The 26,279-nt window shown below is 43.6% G+C and overlaps 1 protein-coding gene across 5 annotated transcripts in view; it reads left to right on the top strand.

The window, feature by feature from the left end:
* Window positions 1-26,064, top strand: part of SLC24A2 (solute carrier family 24 member 2) — a 272,635-nt gene extending 246,571 nt beyond the window's left edge. For all 5 annotated transcript variants that reach the window (XM_038770489.1, XM_038770492.1, XM_038770490.1 and 2 more), the window contains 3 exons: window positions 11,079-11,168; window positions 21,358-21,524; window positions 25,340-26,064. In XM_038770489.1, the coding sequence (XP_038626417.1) occupies window positions 11,079-11,168; window positions 21,358-21,524; window positions 25,340-25,589 (507 nt within the window). In that variant the 3' untranslated portion in view covers window positions 25,590-26,064. The remainder of the gene's footprint in view (window positions 1-11,078; window positions 11,169-21,357; window positions 21,525-25,339) is intronic.
* Window positions 26,065-26,279: the final 215 nt, after the last annotated feature.

Below are 26,279 nucleotides of genomic sequence, written 5' to 3'. Positions count from 1 at the left end.
ACCTGGGAAGTGACCTCACAGATTGAAGGATTGGGGAGCTACTCTAAGGAGAGATTTAGTGGATAGGAGGTCGTAACTTAAATAAAATCCGTTTTGAGGGTTGTCTATAGTGGATTACATGAATTCATGCTCTTCTTGTCCTTCATTGGTGCATAAAATTGTGAATTGAATTATGGGGTTATCTAAGCAGTCTTGCTACAACTCAGACCTCTAGCTTGCACCCCTAGTATTGTATCAGAAGAAATCAAATTAATCTAGAAACAAATCTCTGTGTGTGTGTGTGTGTATGTGTGTGTGCGTGTGAGTGAGTGAGTGAAACAAGGAGTGAAGGCTAGTTCTAATGATAGATACAGGCATACTCCAGGTTGCAATATAACCAATCCAGAGAAATAGCTCTTATCATTCTTGTATCATTTGATGCCTTGCTCTTGCATAAACCCGACCAGCTTCAGTGTTTCAGGCAAGCACAGCAGGTGAGTAAATCCCTTCCACCCCTTAACCCATATCCCCACACTTCCTGGGTCCTGGAGGTTTCGTTCCCCACCCACCCCCACACCCCTGCTTTTCTCCATTTCCCAGGTACCTCCACTGGGCACAAAGCCATCATAACTGGCTTTTTTGTTCCTATTTTAAACTTAGCAGCACTCACCGCTGCTGTGGTCCCTGCCCCTTCCCTTCCCCTTCCTTGGCCTGCAGATCCCACCTCACTACTCCGGCCAACGCCGTAGGCCCAGGAATGGACCAGAGAGGGCTTGGCTTGGTCTAAAGGTGGCGGAGGCCTGGGAGAGGGCTCGTCAAGTTCTTAATGCTGATGAAACAGGATTGTTCTGGAAGAAAATGCAAGCCACAACTTTCCTTGCTAAAGACGAGAAGACTGGCCCAAATCATTGGCGAGCAAAGGACAGGCTTACCCTGCTCCTTTTTGGCAATGCAACAGCTGACACCAACCTCAGCCACCTCCGTGGATACCATTCAGAGGACTCTAGCACTTTCAAGGAAACGGTCAAGACTTTGTCATCTGTCATTTGGAGATTCAGTCATAACATTTGGGTGGCTGGAACCTTATTCCAAGTCTAACATTGCAGTGAATTTGTTCTAGCAGTAAAGGAATATTTATCAAAAAGAATTTGTCTTTTAAAGTTCTGCTGTTGTTGGAAAATGCACCGGGCCACCCTCAGCCTATAGGTGACTTAGGTCCAGAAGATGAAGAGGTGTTTCTTCCCCCAAACCCCACCTCTTTTCTTCAGCTATGGACCAGCAGGGATTGTGAGCTTCAGGCCTTATTATGCACATAGCACAGTGACCCAGGCAATTGCAGCAAGAGAACAAAGCTGTTTCAGCTCTTAAAGAATTCTGAAAGGGCTATAATATCTGGAATGTGGTGAATAACGTTGGTGATCATTGGCCTGAGATGAAGAGACCTCTGAGCAGATAACCAAAGAGGTTGTTGAACTGGGTAGCCAACTTAATTTAGAAACAGACGATGCAGATGCCAGCGAGTTAACTACATCTCATTCAGAGGAATCGTCTGGCAGAGACCTCATTGAACTACAACAGTCCAATGCGTCTCTGCAAGAGGCTATAACCGATGAAGTAGTAGTTATGGTTTCTCCACTGTCAGTTCAAATCTTGGCAAAGAGTTTTCAAAAAAGTGGGTCAACTTATAAAAGTGACTGAAAAAAACCTTAATGGAGAGAGGAGTTCAAAGCAGAGTTGCTAAAAAAGGGTTAACCAGCTATGAGGTACTCCATGAAGAAAAGTAGAAGACTGCTATTCAACCCAGGTTGGACAAAGTCTCCTTGAAAGTTGAAAACCCCTACCACAATTGGGAAAATAAGCTACTATTTCCACAGCCTCTTGCAAAGACTAATAATCATTTTACAATTAACTTATCTAATTGTGTGATGTTTGCTTTGAATTACTTGAATAAATATTAAACAATAGTTTAGTGATTTTTATCATTACAATAAATAGCATGTAAAAGAATGTCATACTGCTTTTCCAGTGATTCTGGAATGGATCCTAATCATAACTTCTGTGTCTATGGGAACTTTACCTCACGATACAACCACATTTTCAAGGAGCATACCTCCATTGTACCGTGGGGTTCACCTATATATAACCATCGAAGATCCTCGCACTTAAAAACGTAGTTAAAATTTGATTTCCATGTCATTTCATTTAGGTTCCAGACACAATCTATTATTCAAACTGAGGGTGGCTTGGACTAAGAAAAAAAAAAGAAAATCCATTATCTGAATCAAATTGAGCAATCACCCATCACCCCAAGGTGGCCAGACTGTTTTGTTTGGTTATTCAAGTTTTTCATTATCAAAGCTAGCTTCAGTGCCAATTCACTTATCAGTTCTTAACTATAAGTTAACTTTCAAGGAGTGATTTAGGCACTGCGGAAAAGCTTTCGAGAAATGGAATTCTGATTATACTGAAAAAGCAGTATTTTAATTAGATTTGCCTTAATGTGTCATAGGTGTAGCATGACTAATGGTAAACTGGGTAAAATATTCTCTCTAAAGAAAACATTTGTAATGTAACAAAGCCCCGTGAAGTGTCATTTTCAGGAAAGGTGGGACAGAGAGAGCATTGTTATTTGATAGTCTTAACTGGATCTCTTTTACAGAGGTTTTTAAAACGGATAGCTCTGTGTGTTCCTAGAAGCTTGTGAATTTCCAAAGAGAAAACATCCAAAGCTCTGACAGTAATTATTAGGACAATATTATTTTTGGTGTATAAAGATAGCTTCAGAATAAATACATCATCTACATGCAAATGATATAGCAATATTTATTGTTACACATGCTTCCAATTCCAGTAATTAGTATGTACTTCATTTTTCCATTTTTAATTAATGTTTTATTTTTAAAATATAATCAATCCATAGATTTTTTTTAAAAAAAAGCATTTATCAATGTTGAAGTTTGCAGGTAAAAAAGGGAAGGAATGTCATAGAAAAGCCAGCTTTTTCTTAGTACTAAATCACTCCTTGGGATGTATATGTATAGCTGTCCTTCATTTTCATAGAGGATGCTACTGCTGATAAAATCTTATCAATGTGTGTGAATGGGAACTGGCAGGACCAGTATTAGACTGACAGTCCACTCTGTATTTACACTTGCTCCACTAATGGATTTGTGCCAGACAGAACTTGTCTCTATTTTTGAGCCTGCCTCTTGATTGTCTTGATCTTTGTGAAGGCTTTGTCTGAGGAAAGCAACGCCTCTCCCAATTGCTGTCCAACAGAGTGGTCTGTAGGTCTCCCAATAACCCACTGTTCTGTCAAATTATTTGAGGAGACCGTGTTTCACTATGCCTCTCAATTGTGTATTCTGCCCCCTTCGCTTGCATGTACCCCGTTTCCGTTCATCCACCACACAGCAGCTGCTTCCGAATCCTGCTGTCATCAATTCTCCACATATGTATTTCCCAGTGGAACTGTATTGCCGTGAGCGTTGTTTCAGCGTTGGTGAGCTGACTGCTTTCCAGGACCTCCCTGTTGGTAATCTTGTCCTGACATTTGATGTTTAGTATGGTTCGTAGGTGAAGCTGGTGAAATTACTCAAGAAACGGGGCGTGTCTTCTGAGGTAGGTCCAACTCCAAAAGCCTTACAAACTTTCTACTTGGCACTGTGCTTGGTGCCCTCTTGTTTCCTAACTCTGTCTTCAAGTCTGCTGGAAGTAAAGTGATAGTTAATGTATCTTTCTGGGAGAGCTCAAGGACTAACAACCATTTAGGATTGAGGTTAGCGCTGATATCCAAATGTTTGAATCAGGGAACAAAATTGAATATGGCCACCTTGGAGAGATAGATAATTGCCCAATTGGATTGGGTTAGCAGGGACTCTATTTTTTTTTTAATCTAAGCTAGCTGTTGAGTTCCAAGTTCTTGTTGGCTGCTGAGAAGCAATGTTGATGTTAAATCTTTAGGGACCGTGAACCACCAATTAGTCACATATCGCTTTACTTAAAACTGACATACCAGCGAACCCCACAGCAGCCAACATGTTAAGCTGTCTCAGATCACTGTTCTAAGCCACGGGACTGCAGTTACTACTACTGATAATCATTGTGATATCTATTACTGTGTGCCAAGTATTGTGCTAAGCCCTCCTGGGGTAGTACAAGATAATAAGATCACAACCGACCCCTCTCCCATACAGGGCTCACAGTCTAAGGGGGAGGGAGAACTGGTATTTATTCCCCATTTTACAGGTGAAGAAACTGAGCCACAGAGAAGTTAAGTGACTTGCCCCAGGTTCAAACCCAGTTCTCCTGATTCCTAGCCCTATGCTAATTCCCCTAAATCACAGTCACAATAGAGAGCAGGATCTAAAAAGTTCCTGGCGCTCCCAGACGTTTGCCAAGCATTCAAAACTTAAATCCAGAAGTTTAGTTTAATGCACAGGGAGAGGAAAGGGGAAAACCTAAGGCAAATACAAATGGCTACACACTCCAATGCTTCAGTATACATTCAAACTATTATTATAAATCAATAACCTAACTTTCTGAGATGGACCAAGTTTTGAGCATGTGCACCATACTTCCAAGTCAGAAAATGGGGCAGGTCGCTCAGCAGAGCTACAAGAGTATATGCCAGTAGGAAAGAAGGGAGTGAGCCAGCCAAGGTTGCCTCTTATTTAAAAGATTCTGCCTGTCTTGCAGATAAATCTGGGAAATGCAGGTCCCTGGTATGGTGCTAAGCACTTAGTACAGTGCTTTTCACCCAGTAAGTGCTCAATAAATTCGATTGAATGGATGAATGGTAGTAGGTTGATTCCATTGATCTCGGTTCTGCCTCCAGTAGGGTTTTGGATGTTCCGACAACCAGGATCTACCAACAATAACCTCATTTTGAACGGCAGAATTTACGGGTAACTGTAGTATCAATAAGGAATCTCGGTAACTGGAAACATGAGCACTTTTTAACACTTTTGTGACTCAATCAAATAGTATGGCCTAGTGGATAGAACATAGATAGACATAGGCCTGGGAGTTAGGAGGCCTGGGTTCTAATCCCGGCTCTGCCACTTGCCTGCTGTCTGACCTTGGGCAAGTCATTGATCTTCTCTGTGCTTCAGTTTCTTCACCAGTAAAATGGGGAATAAATGCCTGTTCTCCCTCCCCCTTAGACTTACAGTCTAGAGGATCACATCTCCCTACTTTCTTGTATTGTACTCACCCAAGCGCTTAGTACAGTGTTCTGTACATAGTAAGTACTCAATAAGTACCATTGATGGCCTAACAAATACCATTATTAGTAGTAGTATTAATATTATTATAGACACCTCTTCAAAATCAGTAGGAATTTATGAGGGACAAGTAATAATAATAATGATAGCATTTATTGAGCGCTTACTATGTGCAAAGCACTGTTCTAAGCTCTGGGGAGGTTACAAGGTGATCAGGTTGTCCCACGGGGGGCTCACAGTCTTAATCCCCATTTTACAGATGAGGTAACTGAGGTCCAGAGAAGTTAAGTGACTTGCCCAAAGTCACACAGCTGGCTATTGGCAAAGCCAGGATTTGAACCCATGACCTCTGACTCCAAAGCCCAGGCTCTTTCCACTGAGCCACGCTGCTTCTCTGTGAAAATATTCTCTGTGAAAGTAGAAAATATTTTTTTCTTTAACTGCCAATTCTAATAATAATAATAACAATGGTATTTGTTAAGCACTTACTATGTACCAGGCACTGTACTAAGCACTGGGGTGGATACAAGCAACTCAAGGTAGGCACAATCCCTGTCCCACGTGAGGCTCACAGTCTCATTCTCCATTTTACAGATGAGGTAACTGAGGCACAGAAAAGTGAAGTGACTTGCCCAAAGTCACACAGCAGGCAGAGCTGGAAATAGAACCCATGACCTTCTGTCTCCCAGTCCCATGCTCTATCCACTACATCATTCTGTTCTTAGGTGAACAGCCTTTTTTATTATCATTTTTTATTATCGTTAGTATAATCATGGTATTTATGAAGTGTTTACTCTGTGCCAAGCACTGAGTGAGAAACAAGACAATCAGATCAGACAAAGTCTCTGTACCATATAGGCCTCACAGTCTACAAAGTAGGAAGAGTAGGTATCTTCCCATTTTACAGATGAGGAAACTGAGGCAGTTATGTGACTTGCCCAAAGTCACATAGTAGGCCACTGGCCAAACCTGGACTGGAACCCATGTCTTCTGACTCCTGGTCACATGCTCTTTTCACTAGGTCATGTTGCCTACTCTCCCCATATTTCAGATGAGGAAACTGGAGCCCAGAGCGGTGAAGTGATTTGTCCAAAGTTTCACAATAGGCTAGTGGCAGAGCTGGGACTCGATTTCTGGCTTCCATGACTCTTCTCCCCATGTTCTTTTCATTAGACCACACTTTAAGGTCCCTCTCATCTTAGAACTAGTATGAACTAGCTGGGATAATGTGGCACTCGCCTGACCACACCTTGAATATTGGGAATACTAAGTTTTCTCAGATTTTTTCAACACTTCCAAAGGTTCATCGGAAAATTGAGAATCTGTTTGAAAAGTTGACCTCTTGTAGAATTTAGAGGAAGGAGAGATGTTAAGATATCATTGGGACAAGGAAAGGAGCACAGGAAGCCTAAATTCTGTATTCAGCTCTGGTCCTATTCAATTTGTTATCTCAGATAAATCACTGAGAACCATCAGAGCTTCAATTTTCTTTCTTTTACCCGCTTCCCCCGCACCCCCTCAAGATGGAGGTGTTTTCACAGATACACTTCAGGATCACACATTGAGAGTCTACATAACCTTTGAGTGTACATGGTTGGTGTCCACCCTGTTAAGACTCAAATATACTTTAAAAGAGAGGGTGGCATAACGTAAAGACAATGGTGCTGGCCTTCCTGGCCTGAGTCAAATAGCTTTACTGCTCCCCGTCCCTGTATCTCAAACAAATGACTCCCCATAGCCCCTCTGTGTTTGTCCCCCACCCACACTAGACTAGTCAACACCTGTCACTGGTCCCAATTTTTCTTTTCGAAAACTTTTTGTTAAACTTAGTGGCCCCACCGCTGCCTCCTTCCCTGGTTTTCAGTCAAGTTTAGGTAGTCTGGGATGGAGCAGGGCAGGATGAGGGAAAATCAGGCCATGGCAGTTCCTTTCCAGGCCTCCTCACGCACTGCAGCAGGCGGTGTAAGTCAGACAACTTGGCAAGCAAATTTAGGGTGTAGAGGGAGGGGACAGGAAATCCACAGGGGGAGGGGGAGAGAGGCACCTGGGATACCGCAGGGATGGCAGGAGCAATGGGGAAGGGGTGTTGTGAAGAGCACAGAGGGCAGAGCAGAAGAAGCAGGCTGGGTAGGGTTGGGTGAGGTGGGGTCGGGGTAGCGAGGGAGTGGGCCTTACCTTGACAGGAAGGAGCATCATGCGCAGCGTGCTTTGTCCAGAAGTGAAGCAAAAGCCACTGCGCCATTGGGTAAGTGCCTGGTCACTCCTAGATTCCTCTGCTCCAGGCTGAGCAACCCCTTGCCCTTCTTTTCTCCCTATTGGACCTATTTTCCCTCCCTTTCATCCTTCTTGTGGCTCTTCTCCGGGCCCTCTCAGGGGTCTCCACATTGCTTTCAAAATTCTGAGACCAAAACTGTCAAAAGATCCCAATCTTTCCTGGAAATTTCTCACCATAGAGCTTTTGTTTAAATTTTAAAGAGCATCTACAAAGATGATCAGTTGGGGGATATCAGAATCTTTCTCCCTAAAAACAATCTAGTACTATATATCCTCCAAGTGTGCAGGTGCTGTTGGGGATGTGAAACATGGTTGTAAAACTAATTCAGCCTTGGATTCATTTAGTTTCTTGTGGATTTTCAGTGACTGGGTGGCGGCTGGGGGGAGGCGCAATGAGGAAGTCTATGTAAGACTGACTTGGTGCTATTGCGTTGTGGTATTTGGTAACAACCTAACCAACAGTGATGGTAATAAGCTTAGAATGCCCCCTGCTACTTAAGGATAAATACATTTTTATAAATAAGCTTCTATATGAACATTTCCTTATAATTCTTTTACGGGTTTGGAATGTGTGTTTGCGTTTCCTCCCATGTTTCCAAGGAGAATCCAATTTACCTAATGTTCACTCTTACCCAATCAGAAACTGCAATAGTTGAACATTTGCTTTTTCATTCTCCAGAGAGTTGGCAAGAAAGGCTTTTTCCCTTTGTACGGATAGGGTTATTGAGGCACTGAGTCTTTGGCTTACATTTTGGGGACAGGAAGGCTCTATTTGTGTTCATCACTAAAAGCGAGCTTTTCCAATAATATAATTTAGGGTTTGAATTTGGCTCCCGCAGACAAGTATTCATTCTTACTATTTGCTATGGTTAGCTGTTGCCGCTCATTTCATTTGGATTTCTATGTCCACTTCTTCACAAAGAAGAGGTCAGAAATAAGCTGACTGAACTGAAATGGCAGCTACCGAGGGAGTTTAGCGGTCCAGTTTTCAGCTGGTCTAATCCCTGTCTGGTCCGGCGACGGAAAGCATCGATAAAAGTGCGTCCAGTATTCATGAGTATCATCACTGGACCCCCTACAGCTAGCCCTCATTTAATAATAATAATTGAAGTATTTGTTAATCACTTACTCTGTACCAGGCACTGCACTAAACATTGGGTTAGGGACAAGATAATCAAGTCAGATGCAATCCCTTCCCACATGGGGCTCTCAGACTAAGTAGACGAGAGAACAGGTATTTAATCCCCTTCTTACAAGTGAAGTAAATGAGGCACAGAGAAATTAAGTAACTTTCACAAGGTTAAAACAGCAGGCAGGCGGCAAAACCGGGATTAGAATTCACTTCCAGCTCAGTCCATTGAAGTGGTCCCCACGCACAAGTATAGCTTTATATCAATCAGTGGTATTTAATGAGCTTTTACTGTGTTCAGTGCACTGTATTAAGAGCTTGAGAAAGTACAACAGAGTTAGTAGATGCGATCTCAGCCCACAAGGAGTTTACAGACTACAGGAAGTTTACAGTTTACAGGAGATATACTGGGGGAAAGACCAAAGAATTAGTGTCACTGTTGTCCTGACCACGTGTGGTCGATAAACAGAAAAAAGAGATGAGAGGTCCAGCTGATTAGGGGCTTTGCCTTTGAAATCTAAATGAATTCTTAGTGACATGGATTTGCAGGGTTAGGATGCTCTGAACTCAATTCTCCAGATGAGATTTTTTTTTTGTATTTGTTAAGCACTTACTACATACCAGGCACTGTACTAAGTGCTGAGGTAGACACAAGGTATTCGGCTTGGACACAGTCCCTGTCCCACACAGGACTCACAGTCTTAATCCCCATTTTACAGATGAGGAAACTGAGGCATAGAGAAGTCAAGTGACCCACCCAAGGTCACAAAGCAGACATGTGACAGAGCTGGGATTGGAACCCAGGTCCCCTGACACTCAGGCCCATGCTCTTTCTTTTAGGCCACGTGGCTTCATGGCCTAGTGAAAAGAGCCACGAAACCTTCAAGGGTGTTTTCCCCAAAGAGAAAGTAAGCATCTCCACTCAGAAGAGTAAAGTTCTAGCTCCACAGTTCATTAAAAAAGATTTGATGCATTCAATGGGAATTATTCCCTTCTATAAAGTATTTCCTCTTGAAGACCTAGAGACGTTTTGGGGCGACTACTGTCACGTAGTTTAGGTCTGCTTAGCTACCCCATTAGCTATCTAGAATGTTATCCTGGTTCCAGTTCCTCGGTAAAGTGGACTAACTGAGCCCTCACTTAAATCAACTGGAAAGGTAGCTCTGAGGAGCTTTGCTGATAAATTCTAGCAAACAGCAAGATTAAATTAAGTGGGTCCTCTGAATTTTAATTCAGTTCTTCAGTTGCTGATTAATGTGTATGATCAAATGGCTAAATTAGTGGAGGGAGCAAATCTTCTTTGGGTGGAGACTTGGGTCCTTGTTACCAGATTTCAAAGGGGTTATAGTGAATTGGTGAATCTTTCTTTTTCAATAATCTGCTCATCAAAACAAGCAGAGGTGCTCTACGTAATTACCCAAGGATGATACTTAAAACAATTGAGATGGCTTTCATCCACCTCACCGAGATTTGTTTCTCTAGGCAAAATTGTGTGCCTTAACAAAGGAAAAGTATTTTCTAGAAATATTTGCTACAAAAGGCCATCTGCCAAAAGTACATGGTCATTTTTGCATGCTCTAAAATTAGCCTTCGCTGCCCGAAAGGGGGCATCTACAGGGTACAGCAAAAGTGCAGGTGTTATCAAGGAATTCTCCTCCCTGTGGTCCAATTAGCAATACTGGCTCAAACATGTCATGTTTTGCCTTACAGGTTTTGAGGTAAATCGAGCCAATTTCAAATAGTCTGCCTCTGTTGTTGTTAGAAGTAGAATTTGCTTAAAGTTATGAGCACCAAAATACTCAGACTGCTGGACAAAATAGAGAATTAGGCATGATTCATTGTGTAAAAGTTTTCTAGTATTGCATGCTGGCCATTCTGACTGGGCTATTGTACACATTTTTACATCAATATCTTCCAGTCCTGATGCCAATGCTAACCGAGTTCAAGTAGCTTAGTTTATGGGTAATTTTGCATAGCTACGTGCAGTAGTGGGCACTGTAGAAAAGAGTTCTTTACCTCCACGTCACTTTCATTCATTCATTCGACCGTATTTATTAAGCGCCTACTGTGTGCAGAGCACTGCACTAAGTGCTTGGGAAAGTACAATACAACAATGAAAAGTGACATTACCCGCCCACAAAGAGCTCGCATTCGGGGGGGGGGGGGGTGGCGGGTGCAGGGAGACAAACATCATTACAAATAAATAAAATTACAGATCTATACATAAGTACTGTGGGGATGGGGAGAATAGGAAAGGGAGCAAGTCAGGGTGACACAGAAGGGGAGATGAGAAAAAATTGGGCTTAGTCTGAGTTGGCCTTTCTCTGTCAACATGTACATCCAAGGATGCAGGATAATTATTTTTAATCTGCTGTTTAAAACAATATCTTGGTTAGTTCTTTTAGGATGTTTTTTCTCATGACTGGTAACTACACAGTTTGATATACTACTTCTGACCATTTCTCTTTCAGTCATCAAGGAAGTTTTTTCCTATCTCATTCTTCGGATCCATCACCTGGATAGCCATTTTCTCATACTTGATGGTCTGGTGGGCACATCAGGTAAGATCTTGAAAGTGATACCCTATAAATGATGGGCCATTGGCCCTCCTGTTTAGATGTCTGAGCGGTTATTATGGATGGAGTGATGCTCTCACAGTAATTAATCAATCAATCATATTTATTGAGTGCTTACTGCGTGTAGAGCACTGTACTAGGAACTTGGGAGAGTACAAGATATAGAGTTGGTAGACGTGTTCCCTTCCCACAGAGAGTTTAAGGTCTAGAGGGGGAGACAGACATTAAAATAAGCTACAGAGATGCACATAAGTGTTGAGCTGAGGGTGGGGTGAGTATCAAGTGTTCAAAGGGTACAAATCCAAATGAAAGGGTGATGCAGGAGGGAGAGGAATTGGGAGAAATGAGGGCTGAGTGAAGGACGGCCTCTTGGAAGAGATGTGATTTTTAGAAGGCGGGGAGAGTGATGTGTCAGATATGAAGTGTCAGATGTGAAGGAGGAAGGACTCCTAGGCCAGAGGTAGAAAATGGGGGAGGGATAGTCAGGGAGGTAGACAAGATCAAAATACAGTGAGTAGTTTGGTGTTAGAGGAGCGAAGTAAAAGAACTGGGTTTTAGTAGGAAATCTGTTTGATGTGGAGGTGGATGGGCAACCACTGGAGGTTCTTGAGGAGTGGGGAGACATGGGCCGAATGTTTTTGTATTAAAATGATCCAGGCCGCAGAGCAAAGCAAGTACTGGAATGGAAAGAGGCAGGAGGCAGGGAGGCCATCAAGGAGGCTGATGCAGTAGTCGATATTCATTCATTCATTCAATCATATTTATTGAGCGCTTACTGTATGCAGAGCACCGTACTAAACGCTTGGGAAGTACAAGTTGGCAACATATAGAGACGGTCCCCACCCAACAGCGGGCTCACAGTCTAGAAGGGGGAGACAGACAACAAAACATATTAACAAAATAAAATAAATAGAATAGTAAATATGTACAAGTAAAATAGAGTAATAAATCTGTACAAACATATATACAGGTACTGTGGGGAGGGGAAGGAGGGGGAAAGGAAGGAGGGGGCTCAGTTTGGGAAAGCCTCCTGGAGGAGGTGAGCTCTCAGCAGGGCTTTGAAGGGAGGAAGAGAGCTAGCTTGGCAGATGTGCAGAGGGAGGGCATTCCAGGCCAGGGGGGTGATGTGGGCTGGGGGTCGACAGCGGGACAGGCAAGAACAAGGCACGGTGAGGAGATTAGTGGCAGAGGACCGGAGGATGCGGGCTGGGCTGGAGAAGGAGAGAAGGGAGGTGAGGTAGGAGGGGGCGAGGTGATGGACAGCCTTGAAGCCGAGAGTGAGGAGTTTTTGCCTGATGCGTAGGTTGATTGGTAGCCACTGGAGATTTTTGAGGAGGGGAATAACATGCCCAGAGCGTTTCTGCACAAAGATGATCCGGGCAGCAGCATGAAGTATAGATTGAAGTGGGGAGAGACAGGAGGATGGGAAATCAGAGAGGAGGCTGATACAGTAATCCAGTCAGGAAAGGATGAGAGATTGAACCGGCAGGGTAGCGGTTTGGATGGAGAGGACAGGGCGGATCTTGGCGAAGTTGCCGAGGTGAGAGCGGCAGGTTTTGGTGACGGATTGGATGTGAGGGGTGAACGAGAGAGTGGAGTCAAGGATGACACCGAGGTTACGGGCTTGTGAGACGGGAAGGATGGTAGTGCCGTCAACAGTGATGGGAAAGTCAGGGAGAGGGCAGGGTTTGGGAGGGAAGACAAGGAGTTCAGTCTTGGACATATTGAGTTTTAGATGGCGGGCAGACATCCAGATGGAGATGTCTTTAAGGCAGGAGGAGACATGAGCCTGAAGGGAGGGAGAGAGAGCAGGGGCAGAGATGTAGTCTTGGGAAGCAGTGTGGCCTAGTGGAGAGAGCACAGGCCTGGAAGTCAGAAGGACCTGGGTTCTAATCTTGGCTCTGCCAATTGCTTGCTGTGTGACCTTGGGCAAGTCACTTAACTTCTCCGTGCCTCAGTTTCCTCAACTCTTTCCTCCTACTTAGATTGTGAGCCCCGTGCGCAATAGGGACTATGTCCGACCAAATTAACTTGTATCTACCCCAGTGCTTAGAATAGTGTTTGACACATAGTAAGCACTAAACAAATACTATAGAAAGGTGGAATGGGATAAGTGCTTGGACCAACCCAGTAGCAGTTTGGATGGAGAGGAAAGAGTGGATTTTAGAACCAACAGGATTTGGTGACAGATTGAATTTGTGGGTAGAATGAAAGCGATGAGTCGAGCATATGCCAAGTTTATGGACTCGAGACAGAGAGGATAATGGTGCTGTCTACGGTAATGGGAAAGTCAGTGGGAGGACAGGATTTGGGTGGGAAGATGAAGAGTTCTGTTTTGGACATATTAAGTTTGAGGTGTCAGTGGGACATCCAAGTAGAAATGTAAAGTACAGCCCAACGCTCCAGTTACATGTGAATGTCCTTCTTTTTCTTCCTTTTGGTTTGGTGTTCCATTTCTGTCAGATTCCAATACAAGCAGGTTACTGACAGCTCTCTTAGATTTCACTTTGGAATGTCCCTTCAGCTTCCCTCTGCGGATTCTACAAGTGGGCGAAATCAGCCCACAGGCCCGAACTGGGCCTGCCAGTTGATTTAATACAACCCACAAGATGGAACCCAGGCTATGACTCTGTTCACAGAAGCTACTGCCCTCTCTATCTCTGAACTAGTTGTGAGCAGGTTGAACTAGAGGCAACAGCCGTGCACACCGCGATCCTCGGAGCGGCAGGGTGCAGGGATTGCTGAATGAATCTGTAGCTGGCTCAGGACCAGGAAGGAGCCAATGCCTAGCAAAGTCCCTTCCCTCCCCCTTATCTTCACCCTAATGATGTGTGCCCACCCTCCCCTCCCTTCAAAATTAAAAGAGTGGTCTTCCGGCCAAAATATTTTATTTGCCTAATCCTGACGTATCCTGTTACTCTAGTGTTTGCCTGCTTGGTAAAAAAAAAATATATATATATACCCACCCCCTAATGTAGGATTCAGAAACCTGTATATTTCTATGAAATGGCAGAGGGCAGGGATCATGTCTACCAACTCAATTGTATTGCACCCTCCCAAGGGCTTGATACAGTCTCAATAAATGCCACTGATTGCTTGATTGACTTAGCTATTTAGTGTCTAAAACAACCAGTCCATTTTGTTTCACTATGTATTCACAGTGAATACCAATCTAGCCAAGTTGTCGAATTGCGCATGCTCATGAACTTCTTCCTTTTGAATTGTTTAGTCCACCTAGGTAGTGATGTTGTGGGAGAAGTGACCCCTTGATTAGCAGAGAGCTAGCAAAGGCATCAATAGTAAACAGATCTGGATAGCTGAGACGGCTGAATGGGTCAGACTGAAGAAGATGGAAGCTGGCAAAGAGCACGGATTTGGGAGCCAGAGGTCCTGGGTTCTAATCCCGGCTCTGCCACTTGTCAGCTGTGTGACCTTGGGCAAGTCACTTAACTTCTCTGGGCCTCAGTTCCCTCATCTGTAAAATGGGGATGAAGACTGTGAGCCCCACGTGGGACAACCTGATTACCTTGTATCTACCCCAGCACTTAGAACAGTGCTTGGCACATAGTAAGTGCTTAACAAATACCAACATTATTATTATTATTACCCTCAAGGGAAGAGGGGAGGGGCAACAGGAAGTCCAGGAGGTACCAGATAATAATAATAATAATAATGGTATTTGTTAAGCTCTTACTATGTGCCAAGCGCTGTTCTTGGGATGACTCCTAGCGAGCTCGCTGTGGGCAGGGATTGTCACTCTTCACCGTTGCATTGAACTTTCCCAAGCACTTAGTACAGTGCTTTGAATAAGTCTTAACTTAAAAAGGGACAAAAGGCCGAAACAAAAAAGCCCTCCTTGTCTACTGCTAGAATCCCCTGGAGGCTACCCCCAAATGACAGTTCAAATTGGGTTCAAATAAAATTAAGCGACCTGTCCTATTTTAATATTTGAAGATTAAATGATTCAATTCAATGATTCAGTCACATTTATTGCATGCTTACTGTGTGAAGAGCTCTGTACTAAGCGCTTGGGAGAATACAAAATAATAGACTTGGTAGACACGTTCCCTGCCCACAGTGAGCTCACAGTCTAGAGCAGGGAGGGGCTTATTCAGAGACCATTTTCTGAAATATTTTGAGCCCAGGTAAGAATCGATTATAAAAACCAACAAATAATAATTGTGGCATTTGTTAAGCACTTACTAAGCAGCGTGGCTCAGTGGAAAGAGCATGGGCTTTGGAGTCAGAGGTCATGGGTTCAAATCCCAGCTCTGCCACTTGTCAGCTGTGTGACTTTGGGCAAATCACTTCACTTCTCTGTGCCTCAGTTACCTCAACTGGAAAATGGGGATTAAGACTGGAAGCCCCCCCGGGGGACAACCTGATCACCTTGTACCCTCTCCAGCGCTTAGAACAGTGTTTGGCACATAGTAAGTGCTTAACAAATACCAACATTATTATTATTATTATCATATCCCAGATACTGTTCTAAAAGCTGGGGTGGATTCAAGCAAACCGGGTTGGACACAGTCCCTATCCCACTTGGGGCTCACAGTCTTAATCCCCATTTTACAGCTGAGGGAACTGAGGCACAGAGAAAGGAAGTGACTTGCCCAAAGTCACACAGCAGACAAGTGGCAGAGCTGGGATTTTATATATATTTCTGGAAGCTAAATATACACTCCTAGACTGTCCTAGAGACCACAGTTCCATTAGAACAGTAACTGCGGGCCAAAATCAACTGTGTGCTAAAACCTCTCTATTTTCGCAAATTAAGATCAATCATGTCCTTATGAACTTGACCATTTCAGCAATTTAACCATGTGCAAGGATTGCTCTCCAAATGGATGTTTTGTTGGCATTTTTCCTTTCCTTTCTAGGTTAATGCTTGTTTTTACTGACCATGTCTCTGCTTCCTGAAGTGACCGTAATTAGAGGAGAGTAATAAATTGGTGCTAGTGGATGACATGAAAGCCCTAATATTGGGCTCTAGGTTTTGATCCTAGCCTGAACTGCTGGGCCATCAATTTGCCAATTGTCCTTGGCAAATTATTCAACCTCAGTTTTCCTGGGATAGACCCCACAGGAGGCTGCTTGTGGATTGCCTGATTAAGGATGGGGAAAATGCCTGGAACTCCAGGATTGCCTTTTTGCTCTCCAGAAGCCTGTGAACATTTCAGCTCTTCTGTTTGGGCACTGTTAGGATTAGAAGAGAGAATCTGCTGGGAGATTATGGTCAACAATAGAGTTCCTACTGTGGTGCTTTGTATGCAGTCAGCACTTAGTAAGTACTTTTGTGGATGGCTGGGTTAAGTGCAAATATCTCTGATAACAAGCAAGGGAAAGCAAAAATTATGAAAAGCCTTTTCATTTCCTACATACTAATTACAGCACTGGGGAGGTAAAGGACAAAAGACTCTAATGGGCATCTCTTCAGTGAATGTTAGCCTTGAAACAATATTAACCTTCAAATACTAAGACCCCCAAGTAGAAAAACAAAAATGGCAAAGAGAAGCTGCACCAGCCAAGCACTCTGAGCAATCTGCGGAGCATTTACAAAACAATTGTTGCTCCTTTGAGTCCCACAAAAACAGTTTATGAGGAGAACTTGGAGATTTGGAGACATATGTCATTTTATTTCAAGAGGTTTTTGGGGTTTTTTTCCCCTGGGTACTTGCAGGAATAGGAAGATCTCCTCAGAAGTCTCATTGGATATCTTGGGGTGGTTTTCTGAATTTTTTTTTTTTTACAAATTCCTTTCAAAGGTTTGATACACCCACTGTGTACTGTCTAAAGTTCCTCTCCTCCAATTTTCTCCTTGACCCCCTCCAACCTGGCTTCCATCCCCTTAACTTCTCAGAAACCGCCCTCTCAAAGGTCACCGATGATCTCCTTCTTGCCAAATCCAATGGCCTCTATTCCATCCTCTACTACAAACCAGCCCACATACTTCGCTCCTCTAATGCTAACCTACTCACTATACCTCTATCTCATCTATCTTGTTGCTGACCTCTCGCCCATGTCCTGCCTCTGGCCTAGAACACCCTCTGTCTCAATATCTGACAGACAATTTCTCTTCTCGACTTCAAAGTCTTACTGAAGGCACATTTCCTCCAAGGGACCATCCCTGACTCAGGCTTTTTTCCTTTTCTTCAACTCCTTTCTGTGTCGCCCTGACTCGTTCCCTTTATTCATCCCCCCTCCGAGCCCCACAACATTTATGGACACATCTGTAATTTTATTTATATTAACGTCTGTCATTTGAAAGCAGTGGGGAAGAAGCCGTTGGAGAGTGAACAGTTGAAGATGATGGTCAGGGAGGGAAGAAAGGAGGGGGCAAGTGCTTTGATAAGGTGCAAAGAGATGGGGTCAGAGGTGCAGGTGGAGGGGGTGGATTTTGAGAGGAGGTGGGTGGTCTACACTTGACGTACTGCTGGGAAAGATGGGAGAGTTGAAGAAGGGGCAGGAGGAGGGAGGGACTGGAAAGGAGTAGGGGCAATTTTAGGGAGATCACGTCTGGTGGTTTCAAGTCTGAAACAGGCCATCGCACCTGATTGGGTCTCTCAAAGCTCTGTTCTGGGCCCCCTTCAATTTTCCATTTACATCCACCTCTCGGGCTTCAACTACTTCCTCTGCATGGTTGATTCCCCACTCTTCATCTCCAGCTTTTAACCTCCCCCTCTGTCTGTAACCACACATTTCCTCTTGGCTTCTGAACATCCCTTCCTGGATATCCCTCCCACCATCATCTCAAACTCATCATTTCCAAAGCTGAACTTCTCATCTTTTTTCCAACACCCTCTTCTCCCAGCCGACTTTCCCATCACTGTTCCCAACACCAACGCCCTCCCTGTCTCACAAGCTTGCAACCTTGGCATTATCCTTGACTTTTCTCCCTCCTTCAACCCACCCATTCAATCTGTCACCAAATCCTGCTGGTTTTATCATCACATCTCCAGAATCTGCCTCTTCCTCTCCATCCAAACTGCTACCATCCTGGTCCAACCCCTTATTGCATCCTGCCTTGACTATTGAATCAACCTCCTCACTGACCTCCCTGCCTCCAGTCTCTCCCACTTCCAGTCTATATTTCACTCTGCTACCCACATCATTTACCTAAAAGGTTGCTCTAAGTGCACCTCCACACCCCTTAAAATTATTCCGTGGTGGCCTACCCATCTCCGCATCAAACAGAAACTCCTTTACAAGGACTTTAAGGCACTCAAACAGCTCTCTCCCCCTCTACCTATCCTCACCCCTCTCCCACTACAATCCAGCCCCAGGCTTCACTCCTCTGATACCAATCCACTCACTGTGCCTCTCATCTCTCTTGCCAATGACCCCTTGCTCACTTCCTCCCTCCTGCCCAGAAGTACCTCCTTCTCCCTTCATATCTAACAGTCCTCCATTCTCCCTCATCTTCTAAGCCCTACTAAAATCACATCTCCTCCAGGAAGCCTTCCCTGGCTAATTCCCTGGCTAATCCTCGACTCTGCTCTCTCGTTCACCCCTCACATCCAACCCGTCACCAAAACCTGCTGCTCTCACCTCTGCAACATTTCCAAGATCTGCCCTTTCCTCTCCATCCAAACCACTACCCTACTGGTTCAATCTCTCATCCTATCCCGACTGGATTACTGCATCAGCCTCCTCTTTGATTTCCCATCCTCCTGTCTCTCACCACTTCAATCTATACTTCACGCTGCTGCCCGGATCATCTTTGTGCAGAAACGCTCTGGGCATGTTACTCCCCTCCTCAAAAATCTCCAGTGGCTACCAATCAACCTATGCATCAGGCAAAAACTCCTCACTCTCAGCTTCAAGGCTGTCCATCACCTCACCCCCTCCTACCTCACCTCCCTTCTTTCCTTCTACAGCCCAGCCTGCACCCTCCGCTCCTCTGCCGCTAACCTCCTCACTGTGCCTCGTTCTCACCTGTCCCATCGTCGACCCCTGGCCCACGTCCTCCCCCTGGCCTGGAATGCCCTCCCTCCGCACATCCGCCAAGCTAGCTCTCTTCCTCCCTTCAAAGCCCTACTGAGAGCTCACCTCCTCCAGGAGGCCTTCCCAGACTGAGCCCCCTCCTTCCTCTCCCCCTCCCCATCCCCCCCGCCCTACCTCCTTTCCCTCTCCACAGCACCTGTATATATGTTTGTACAGTTTTATTACTCTATTTATTTTACTTGTACATATTTACTATTCTATTTATGTTATTTTGTAAATATGTTTTGTTTTGTTGTCTGTCTCCCCCTTCTAGACTGTGAGCCTGCTGTTGGGTAGGGACCTTCTGTATATGTTACCAACTTGTACTTCCCAAGCGCTTAGTACAGTGCTCTGCACACAGTAAGCGCTCAATAAATACGATTGAATGAATGAATGAATGAATGAATGAATTTATCATCTTTCCACCCTAATATCCATCCTCCCTGCATCATGTATGCACTTGAGTCTGTGACCTCTAAGCGCTTAGGTACTGTCACCATCTGCACCACAGCACTTATATACATATCTTTATAGAAGGTTGCCTCCCCTACCTGTACTTTATTTTAAATTGTAAGCACCAGAGGACAGAGATTGTGTCTGCTTACTATATTGTACTCCCCGAGTGCTTAATACAGTACTCTATACAGAGAAAGAGGTGTGGATTGTTTTCCAGATGCTCCTCTTATTCAATTTTTTATATAATCTATAGAAATATCAATATGATATATCTTGAAGACCAAAGGTGCTACAATGTTAATGTTATCCAAATTCTATAGTCTCTTTCCCATTAATTTCTCTTATATAAAGAGAATCTCGGGTAAATGCCAGTGGCAGGATCATCCAGGAAAAGCCAAAAAAAAAAAACTATAGAAGCAAAAATGTCATAGGCAAAAATTTTGCTTTCAAATACCAAATTAGAAGATTATTTCTTTTTCCCCTGCACTATATACATTTTTCTGTTGGAGGCGTTCTGATGATTGATTCAAAGAGCAATTTCCGTATTAAGGCTTGTTTCCTTTGTCAAACTTGGTTCCCGTCTTCATGTCTTTTGCCTACAAAAGATAATGATGTACTATTTTGTGCTAAATTTGTTTCCATCCCCAATTTGGCCAACAATAAAAGCTTTGAGAATGATTCAATTCCCCAGAAAGGTTAGCTGGGAATAAAATGCCTGCTCATAGGCTCTTCAGATTGATAATGTATATGCCTGGAGAGAAACACACAGTCCTTTGTCCCGAAGGACAATAAAGAAATGGAGTGTCACTGAGTCCCACCTCTACTAGCTGAAGACTCTGAAATCCAGCACGGTGAACTCAGCTAAACTCACCGGAGGCCAGTCCAGATCCTGGGAGCAGAGTATAGGGAACTTGGAGAAGCAGGATTGAGGAGCTAGGTGTCGTTGAGAAGCTGACGGATCAACCGTCTCCTAGAGATAGCGCACGAAGACCCAGCCACCGGGAGAAAAACTTAGGATCGCTTGTATAATGTGAAGACAGTATGAGCTGAAAAGTCGAATTCCAGATGTGTGTGAGAGTTGCTTTCACTCGGGGCCTTTACTGAAGCCCGCATGTCCCTGAACATAAGTTCACACTAGATAACAAATAAATCTTCTTAAACCTCATGTATGACACCTGCCTGCTGAATTGGAGTGTTGGGAATCAGATTAAATGAGAGAATTGAATCAGGATAATGCCAAGGTCACGGGGCTTATGAGACAGGGAGGATAGTGGTGTTGTATACAGTGATGGAAAAGACGGGTAGGATAGGGTTTGAGTGGGAAGATGAGGAGTTCTGTTTTGGCATAATGTTTTCTGTTCTAAGTATCGGAAAATTACATGTGGGCTTCACTGCAACTTTTTCTTATTTCCCAAATTCCCATTTGACCCTAGAGGAATTGTTTCTAATCAAAATGTCAAGTGGCATGGCCTCATCTGCAGTGTGATCTTGGGCAAGTCGCTATGCCCCAGTTACCTCATCTGTAAAAAGGGGATGAAGACTGTGACCCCAACTAGCTTGTATCTACCCCAGTGCTTAGTACAGTGCCTGCACATAGTAAGTGCTTAACAAATTCCACTTTAAAAAAAAATTGGAATGAAATGTGATCCCTAAGGATTATGCTTTTATGTTTGACAACCAAAAAATGCTTTTGCAGCTCTTAGGCTCTTTTTTTTATCACAAACATCTCCTTTAGGTTGGAGAGACAATCGGCATTAGTGAAGAGATAATGGGGCTGACCATTTTAGCTGCTGGGACCTCTATCCCTGATCTCATTACCAGTGTCATTGTAGCCCGGAAAGGTCTGGGAGACATGGCGGTGTCCAGCTCTGTCGGTAGCAACATCTTTGACATTACAGTGGGGTAAGTCAACATCCACAATATATATATATATATATATATATATATATATATATATATATATATATATATATATATATATATATGTATAAATATTGGATGGTGTGTTTCGTGTTTTCAGAGTTGTAGTAATAATAGTAGCATTGATTGAGTGCACACTCGGTGCGGTGCATTCTGGTAAGTGCCTGGAAAGTACGAAACAAGAAAGTGATACATTCCCTGACCAAATGGAGCACACATTCCAATGGGGGAGACAGACATTCAAGTATTTACTTGGGGAAGAGAAAGAAGAAGTATACAGAAGTTCCAATAAAGATGTAGGGGAACTGTTTTGCCACAGTTTGCCCTTATTTTTTTTTTTTTTTTGCTTAAAACCATCTGAACCTTTGATAGCAACTATGAGCACAGGACTGGCTTAGAGGAAATAACATTTAAAAAAACACACGAGAATCAGGTTAGTGTCTGGATCCCATTTTCTGTTTTCACTATACTAGGGTCTGGAAAGGGTAATGCTTAAATTAGCATAAATACAAATCTATCAGATAAATCAGTTGTTTGAGATACTGAATCGTGTCGGGAAATTTTTGGAAGGATTTTGCATGTTAAAGATGTTGGAGAATCTTGTATTGCGCTTAGTTCTAATGTGCACCACAATTTGGGGGGGGGGCAATCGGGTTCTGATATTCTTCTAGTTCATTGCACAGATTCTCTACCCCACCAAACAGAGATGCTTACATTTGACATCAATGAGATTTTTAAATGATTATGAATGGGGTCCGGGAATAGTCCTGGTACTAATAGTTATTTGCCCTTAACAGAAATTATTGACGTATTAATTTATAGGGGAAGTTGGGTGTAATCCTTCATGTTACAGTTGAATGAACTGGATTCATACCAGGGTCCACAACGTGAACTGTTCCTATAAAAATGTCAGGTGGAAGAAATAATTCTTCCTATTACTTTAGATTACTTATTTAAAAGGAAGACGCTGTCATGTCCATAACCCTAAATAATAGTTCCATGGGAAAATGGAAGTGGCTGGGTGGTCCATTTATGCCATTTGGAGGGACTGCAAAATAAATAAGCACCATTCCAGTAGAGTACATTCAGTTCTGCTAGAACATATATTTTCATTATAAATTTTGGCTAGAAAGCAACAGCAGCACTAAGCGATGTTCTTCCAAAACCATGTTGTAGAGTCAGAAGAAACTGTCGTGCCCATACATGCAGAGTCAGACACAGGATGAGTATGGAAACACAAGACAGTTCGCCATCAACCTTTTGGAGATTAAAAAGACCTGGCAGTGATGCCACCCTCATCACAGACTAGAAAGATAACCTGCAGTAACACCAACCCTTTCATGATCTTCCACCACTGAAAATGAAGATCTACAGTATATATTGAGAGAAGGCAAGGCCTTCCCTTCAGCTCTTTACTATCGCTAAAGTCATGCAAAGTGGTAAAGCACCCAGATCTGCTCGCAATCCTGCAAAACCTCTGAGCCAAAAGGGGATTTACTGGTTTCTGCTGAGGACATGCCTCAGACTTCAAAGCCCCTCTACCACCAAACATCATTTTCTATAAGAGAAAAAGAGATGATGGCAAAAACTGAAGGGGTATCTCTCTAATCTGCCAGTAAGAGTCCAGAGTCCTTCTGGAAAGCTTCTGAAAAAAACTCCCTGAATCAAAATGCAGCACTGTAGACCTATCTTTGCAGTACATTTGATTCAGGAGAAAGGTTGTCAGAAGGACCTGGGTTCTAGTCCTGAATCTGCCACTTGTCTGCTGTGTGATCTTGGGCAAGTTGCTTAACTTCTCTGTGCCTCAGTTACCTCATCTGTAAAATGGGGATTACGACCATGAGCTCTATGCGGCTATGTGGACTCTGTCCGACCTGATTACCTTGTATCTACCCCAGTGCTTAGAATAGTGCCCGGCATATGGTAAGCGCTTAACAAATACCATAAAAAAAAAGGGCAAGGAGCAACAGCAAGATGTCTAGTCGATGGTGGTAGACTTCTCAAAAAGCATTTGATACCGTCAACAGACTTAGGCTCTGGTAATAAAATCTGCCTGCCTTGAGAAATGCAAAAAGATCCTAAAATCACTCCTTAGGATGGCTGAGTTAGAGCTGAAGGTGCCCTGCCTGACATTTTTCTCAATTCCACCAAAACACAGCATGACTCTTTAGAATTCCAATCCTTTTCAAGTTTTCTTTGCTGCATGCTTCCTCCCCACCCACTCCAGATACTAGTCACAGTCATCTACTGCATCCTCCCCAGGCCCCACCTCCAACTCTCTGAACCATTTGGATCCCTTTCACACATTTCTTCTCTCTTTCTCCATCCCTACATTGATCCTTGGCGACTTCAATAACCACATACATGTTCCTGACAACCCTTTCACTAAACACTTTCTATCACTACGGAACTCCATTGATCTCCTGCTCCAATCTGGCTCTCCCACTCACCAACCTGGACACAAAGTTGATCTCCTCATCTCTAGCCACTTTACAATCTCTACCCTCACCAACTCTGAAATCCCTCTTTCTGAGTACAGGCTCCTCACCTGCCTTCTCTTCCATACACCTCCTCCCCGCAATTCTGTCCTGGTCTCCCACAGAGACCCCTGATCTTTTGACACCATCCAATTTTCTCAAGTCATCATTCCTCATGTAGCCTCCATACCCAAACTACCTTCCCTTGATGACCAAATTGACGCCCTCAACTCCACCCTCTCTACTGAGCACAACTCTCTCTCTCCCCTATTACTTCATTGATATACCACTAACACTGGATCATCTCCACAGTCTGCTAAATTCACTCCTGTGCATGAACCACAAAGCACTGCAGGCAGAAATATTTGTGTGCCTGACAAAATTACTTCTCCATCCTTATTAACACCCAAGCCCATCAACCTCCAGGCATTTAATTCCCTCCTCAAGCCCCTTCCCGCTGCTTCCTCCATCCCTTTCCCCTAATGACCTGGCTACTCCCGACCATTCGTCTTAAAATTTCTCTCCCTCCTTATTCATTCCCTTTATATACTTTATTCACCCCGCACACAACCCCACAGCACTAATGTACATATCTTTAATTTATTGATATATATCAATCAATCAATGGTATTTATTGAGTCCTTATTACATGCAGAGTGCTGTACTAAGCACGAGAGGGTATACAATGCACCAGAATTAGCAGACATGTACCCTGCCCCTTAAGAGTTTACAGTCTATTAATGTTCTGTGTTCCCCTCTAGACTGGGGATGGAAGCCAAGCTCAGTAATTGGAAGTGGCATGTGGTTCCAGTGATGTGATTTTACTTCATTAGCCTTTCCAATCTATAATGTTAGTTTTTAATCCAACATTATTTGGTGGTGTTCCCTCTTGGGGTTCCATTTCACCATAGCATGGAATACAGCTATGTGGCGTGCCAAACTAAAGTTCCCTATGTTTGAAAGAAGTTTAGCTCATCTGTATTTTATACTTTGTGATATGGAATAGAGGCGAGCGCCGTGTGTGTGTGTGTGTGTGTGTGTGTGATTGTCTTTGTGATATGGAATAGAGGGGATCGCCACTGTATCCTTCCAAAAACCATACAAAAAATAGACAATGGAGCGGTCGCAGAATACCTCTTCAACTTCACATTCTGTTCCAGCTGTGTTCTCTCACAGTGAACTAAAGGGGGCCAGGCCTCAAAGTGCATTTATTCAATGCTCCTTTATGTTTTTCAATGTATTTTTCAAATATGCCAGATCTTTAACCCCACCCTTCCCCTTTTGTCCTATCCTCCCATCCCTGTTTCTGTTTCCCTACAGCCTCCCGTTGCCCTGGCTCTTGTTTACCATCATTAATAACTTCAAACCCGTGGCAGTCAGTAGCAATGGTCTCTTCTGCGCCATTGTTCTTCTCTTCATCATGCTGCTTTTCGTCATCATCTCAATTGCTGTGTGCAGGTGGAGGATGAACAAATTATTGGGCTTTACCATGTTTGGCCTCTACTTCGTATTCCTGGTGATCAGTGTCCTCCTGGAGGACAGAATTATTGTGTGCCCTATCTCCATCTAATGGGGGGAGAAAGTCATTTATTGAATGAAAATGTAGGCAGCAGTGAATGGTCCACATTCCCTCCACTTCCCGTCTCTCACCCTAATTACCTTCTACCCCATAAGAAGAGGTAACATGTACGCTGCCCTCTCTTTATCCCCATGGCTTGTGGAAGAAAAGCTTGATTCATAGTTGGCAAAATAGTTCACATTCTGCAGTCACTACATAAAAGAGGCAAGATTAGCTACTAAACAGCTTCCCCTCCTTTGTATCTTGCTCCTCACAGTTCATATTCCTCTCTGGTCAGAGGTACATACGCTATAATGATACGAGTTATGATGTAGACTATGTATATCATTTGTTTCTATGTGCCTCTATATATACATATATTACTATATACCTGTATACAGACACAAAGAGAGCAAACTATAAATATATATGTGTGTGTGTGTGTGTGCGTGTGTGTGTGTGTGTGTGTGTCATTGCAGGAGTAGCTCTAGTGTCTTTTGAGGGGATGGGAGGGTGGGGGGTGTCAACCTTCAATCTGGGCTTTCTCTGTTAATTGCCCTTGGTGGAAAGAGTTGACATAACTGCATTGGGGTGGGGCTGGGGAAACGTAGTAATTTTAGTTGGAACCTAATGAAGTACTAACTGTTGCCATGGAGAGATGGACTGACCAGGTTTAAGGGAATGTTGGAAAAGCTTTTGTGA

Source organism: Tachyglossus aculeatus, chromosome X3 (genome assembly GCF_015852505.1).
Source record: "Tachyglossus aculeatus isolate mTacAcu1 chromosome X3, mTacAcu1.pri, whole genome shotgun sequence".
NCBI classification, from domain to species: Eukaryota; Metazoa; Chordata; class Mammalia; order Monotremata; family Tachyglossidae; genus Tachyglossus; species Tachyglossus aculeatus.
The sequence above is the reverse complement of the archived record's forward strand: the minus strand, read 5'-3'. Positions and strand labels throughout refer to the sequence as shown.